Below are 4,794 nucleotides of genomic sequence, written 5' to 3' on the forward strand. Positions count from 1 at the left end.
ACCCTAAGGTGTAATGTTGAACCGACTGCGCATCTCCATGTCAACCACTGTCTAGGGCAGCGCGCGCGCCGCCGGTTACTCAAAAGGGATTAAGGAGCCAGGAAAGACCCGGCACCGCCCCTCGTGAGGCTCGAAGCTCGACCCTAGCACGGCCGCCCGGCCTAAAGCCGACCATTGCTACCTGCACAGCACTGGTCACAGCACAATGCCACGGCCCGCTAGCTGAACAGGTTGGTGCACACTGCTCCCCTCCTCTCCCCACACTGCATGATTTTCACAGATTTGGATTTGAGTGAATTTCCCGAGACGCTTTTAAAATGTGATTTCATGTGAATTCAATGTGATTTCGTGTGAATTCAAAGTGATTTCGTGTGAATTCAAGGTGATTTCGTGTGAATTCAAAGTGATTTCGTGTGAATTCAAGGTGATTTCGTGTGAATTCAAAGTGATTCCAACAGATTTCAAGTGAATTCAAGAGAATTCAACTGATTTCAAAGATTTCACTGATTTCAATAAGATTTCCAAAGATTTCGATGGCTTTGTACACCTGAATTCCAGAGTTGTGGGCCCCTCGGGTTGGGGGCGCTGCCTGGGCGCTGCTTGGGCGCTGCCCGGGCGCCCCGAGGAGGTGCACAGCGGCCCTCTCCGGGCGGTCTCTCTCCCTGGACCCGGATGGGCCGCTGACGGCCGTGGTGGGCGCGGCAGGCGCGGCCCGGCGGCGCGCTTTAGCGGCCACTAAACGGGGCGCAAGCACGGGATAAAGACCATCACGGCCACTGAGGACACATAAAGAGCGGAATAAAAGTGAGGGGGTGGGGTAAGAGGAAGCGGGAGCGGGGAGCGGAGGAAGTCGGCGGGTGGCGGACGGAGCGGCACAGCAGCAGCAGCAGCCGCCTCCGCAGCCTTTCAGAGTTCAAGACACAATAAAATTTTAGGTTGAAAAAGGGAAGTAGTGTATGCGAAGCCCTTCGCTCGCGCAACAGGGACGCCCGAGGCGTTGGTCTGGCGCGGCCGGACTGCTCTCCTCTCACCTTCCTCTCGACAGGCGGGGCGAGGCGTGCCCTCTGTTGGGCGCGCCGCTCACGCTCAGCCAGCACCGCGCCGGCAGTACCCCGCGCGTGCCGAGAGCCCCGTCGCGCTGGGTAGCGGCGAGACCGGACCTCTCACCCGAGCGCGGAGTATCGTCGGAGAGAGAGGGCAAAAAGCGCGGGAAAGCGGATACTGCTGCTCGAGACAGCGAGAGGGCCTCCGGAAGAGACTGCTCGCTGCGAGAGTGGGGGGACAAAATAAAAAAGCTCGGAGATTCGGTATCATCCTTCTCACTTCACTTCCGTCCCACGTCCTACTTAATCTACATGTTCATGTTTTTCCACGACGCCAAGGGCAATAATGTAGTGCCCTGTCCTAACGCTCCGCTGCGGACGCGTGAAGGATTACCCGCAATATGTTCTCTACCGCGGCACGAAGGGAAGGGGTGGGGGTTGTAGAGGGCTGCAATATGTGTGCCTGAGGATCTGCCATGCTCAGATAAAGGGGATGAGTGTTGTACTTACCGAGGGCATAACAGACATGGCGGGGCGTGGCGGCAGCTCGTGGGCGTGTCCTGGCTCGCAACGGCGGCGTGGAGCTGACCATCCCCAGCGCTCCGCCCGACGAGGAAGAACTGGAGCCCCAACTGGCCGGGTAAATCCTGGAACATCTCATGTCGCCCTTTCCTCGCTGGGAAAACAAAAACAAAGGCTTTGCCGTGCACGAGCGCGCGACGTACAGCAGCGACGGAGGAGGAAATCCGCCGCGAGACGCACATAATACACAGTCGCAAAGCTACATCGCACACTCACACACAAATCGACGAAAACAAACACCGGCGATACGCTAGATCTTTATGGCCAAACATTGGGGGACCCTGGAGGGTGTGACGCAAAGCACAATGTTGACAGTGTTACAAATAAAAATCCGTGCACGGCGAGTCCACTTCTGAAAGAAAAGTGCCTAAGACTTAACGTCGCGAGCCCGGTCAGTCGGCAGCTCTAAAACGGAAAGAGAAGCTCGAAACCCGCCCCGCAATTTATACGCCCGGGTGCGGGGTCGTGCGTCACAGACTGGTCCGACTCCCCGGGGGCGATTTATTTCCCTCTGCTCACCGCTAAAGTCGTTGCCCACCTCCCGGCGGAGGTGCTCCTTGACGCCCTGGTTGGCCGCCTTCTCCGTGTCGAAGGCGCGGAACTGCAGGTTGTGCTGCTTGAGCCGCTTGACCAGGGCCTCCATCATGAGCTTGCACGTGTGCTCCCCGGAGACGCGCCGGTAGCCGTCCTTGTCGTACACCAGCATGACGCGTCGCCACGAGTAACTGAGCAACAGTTACAAACAGGGTTTTTCACTGGGCCGGAAGTAAAAACTCGAGTGGAAGCAAAAAGTAAAACGGTGCGATCCGTCGCGGTGTGAGAAATGAATTAATTTATAAAGATTAACAAACGAAGAAGGGAGATCAGCCTACATTTCTCATGCCGCAATGGGTCGCATTCAACTGCTGGTTCTGTTTTTATGTGCCATATTACTTGTTACTTCCGCTTCTGGCCCAGCTATTAAGTGAGATGCTCTGCATGTACCGTTAAGGATGTTCGAACCACTGTTTACTCACTGGTCCATGACAGAGACGAGGAAGAGCGCCACGTCCCGGAAGCCGAGCGACCCGACTCGGGTCAGCATGTGGTACTCGTCGTCGCAGCTCGTCTTCTTCTGGGAGAAGTCATGCGTGAGCGCGCCCACCGTCAGCAGCGGCGTGTTCCAAAACTTGACCATCCTCCCCACCGGCGCTGCGACACAACCAGACACAAACGGGGTCTCATAGACCGGAAGACTTTACGGGCTCGGATCTCAGCTGCGGGCGGGCAACTAGACTGCCCGAGAAAAAAATGTATAGCCTTCATTCCATTCTGCTCAACAAAACGGACGAGGCCAGCGCTCGGATAGGCTATTTCGCCAGCAACCAGCATTTGCCGAAGATTGGTCCCAGCCAAGGGAAAAAAGAAAGGGGTAGGTGGTAGGTGGACAAAGAGGGGGGAAGAAAGGAAAAAAGTTGGGGTCAAAATATAGAGGGAAGGACGTCCTACGCGCAGCCATCGCCCCACCCCTTTGTATTATCTCTGCTCCTCAAGCGTGGAGAGAAAGGGAGGCGAGGGGGGCACAACTGTTGGGCAAAACTGACCACTCAAACTCAAACTCGGCCAAAACACGGGGGGGGCGCTTCTATCGAGACACAAAGGGTGCCGCCTCTTTCATTATCTGCCCCCCCCCCCCCCACTGCAGGACAATCGGATACCCCTGTTCCGCGCCGGGCAAAGGCGACGGCACATGAGTTTGTGGCAAGGACATCGATCACCAGCCGCGAGGCGCGCGGGAGTAGTGTAGTGGGCCGGGACACACACCGCTAAGATCCGGACACGGACGGTCTAAACTCCGCTAAGCCGATGGTTGCGTGCGCCGGGGGAGAACTCCTGCTTGTCCACCCCAAGTTCTCCATTGTCCGTTACTCCCCCCCGGGGGGCTAAATTCGAGGCTTAATTACTTTCGACGGTAAGCCTTGAACGAGGAGGTGTGGATGAGGGCGAGCAGCGAGCACAGACGCGAGGATACACCTGACCAAGGTTATCGTGTCCACTGTCCTCATCTTCTCCGCCTCTCGCGCCCAAATTTGGCGGAAAATAAACAGATTCATGCCGAAACGGCGGAGTTTTGGCAGCGCCACACACACGCACACACGACCCGCACCCCTGCAGTGGCCACCGCAAGGCCCCTAGCGGGGGGCCCTCTTCGTCGCAGCTGCCCTTGCCCCGCTGCTGTATCTCCATCAGAAAGCTGGCGCAGATGGCGGAGCTGGGACAGCTGTCGCAGCAAGGCTCCGCGACCCCGGCCGGCAATGGCTCCTCTGTCTGCCTGCTCTCTTCACGGGCCGCCGACATCAAGCGTCCCCACAGGCCACTGCCGCAGACAGCCTGTTGACTCGTGTTTTGCTCTACTAGTACTACTAATTAACCCAACTCTACGACTCCAGACGCACGAATTCTCCGGATTTCGCCGTTCGGCGGATCGGCAGCAGTGGATGGAACGGTTCGACTTTGGCGGTGCCCCGCTCTGCTGCTCTATCGATAGTCGTACGAACGCCCTTGTTGAAGTTGAACTCGGGGGTCGTGGCGGCGCGGCGGCGGCCGCCTGCGGCCGGAGCAAACCCGCCACATACGGAGCGGCGCGGGGTAACCCGACCCTGTGTGCTGCTAGTTAGCACGTTGGCGGCCATGACTATGACCATCACGCCGGGGGCACATAGAGCGCACCGCACCACGCGCTGGGGCCGCCAGGAGCGTTACTCCGACTTGAATCCGGATCAGCGGCATGGGTTGCGCTTTATGGCAGCCGTCCAAAAAGCTGGCGTGCACGACTGAGAGGGAGAGAGGGAAAGAGGCGAGCTAGAAGGGCTCCCAGAGCGCGCGGGGGGCGGTTTATTCGCTCACCGCGTGACGGCACCACACAGGAGGGAGGGCGGAGAGGGGATGGGGGGGTAAAGATGGGGGCCGTAAGCGAGTATACGTACTCCAACGAGCAGGGTGGCCTAGCTCGTCGCGTCCGGCCGGGGAGGATGCTATACGTGCACCCAAATAGGGCCGCCGGGGACGCGTACACGAGGGTCGCCCGTGAACGCGAGGGTCGAGATTGAGGTGACAGGGGGTGGGTCGTACTTACAGGTGACATAGGGGCGCAGCGGGGTCTGGCCGTGGCCGCGGCGGCGAGGGCGGG

The 4,794-nt window shown here is 58.6% G+C and overlaps 1 protein-coding gene across 5 annotated transcripts in view; it reads right to left on the reverse strand.

Annotated features, from left to right (window-relative positions):
- The window catches only part of LOC113214563 (atrial natriuretic peptide receptor 3), a 98,082-nt gene extending 95,246 nt beyond the window's left edge, over positions 1-2,836 (reverse strand). For 2 of the 5 annotated variants that reach the window (XM_052269099.1, XM_052269097.1), the window contains exons 1-3: positions 2,642-2,836; positions 2,145-2,350; positions 1,554-1,719 (exon numbers count right to left, since the gene is read on the reverse strand). In XM_052269099.1, coding sequence (XP_052125059.1) covers positions 1,554-1,719; positions 2,145-2,350; positions 2,642-2,802 — 533 coding nt within the window. In that variant the 5' untranslated portion in view covers positions 2,803-2,836. The remainder of the gene's footprint in view (positions 1-1,553; positions 1,720-2,144; positions 2,351-2,641) is intronic. The other 3 variants (XM_052269098.1, XM_052269101.1, XM_052269100.1) reach the window with 2 other exon arrangements.
- Positions 2,837-4,794: the final 1,958 nt, after the last annotated feature.

The sequence above is a fragment of the Frankliniella occidentalis genome, unplaced genomic scaffold, assembly GCF_000697945.3.
Source record: "Frankliniella occidentalis isolate FOCC.00 unplaced genomic scaffold, Focc_3.1 Scaffold82, whole genome shotgun sequence".
NCBI classification, from domain to species: Eukaryota; Metazoa; Arthropoda; class Insecta; order Thysanoptera; family Thripidae; genus Frankliniella; species Frankliniella occidentalis.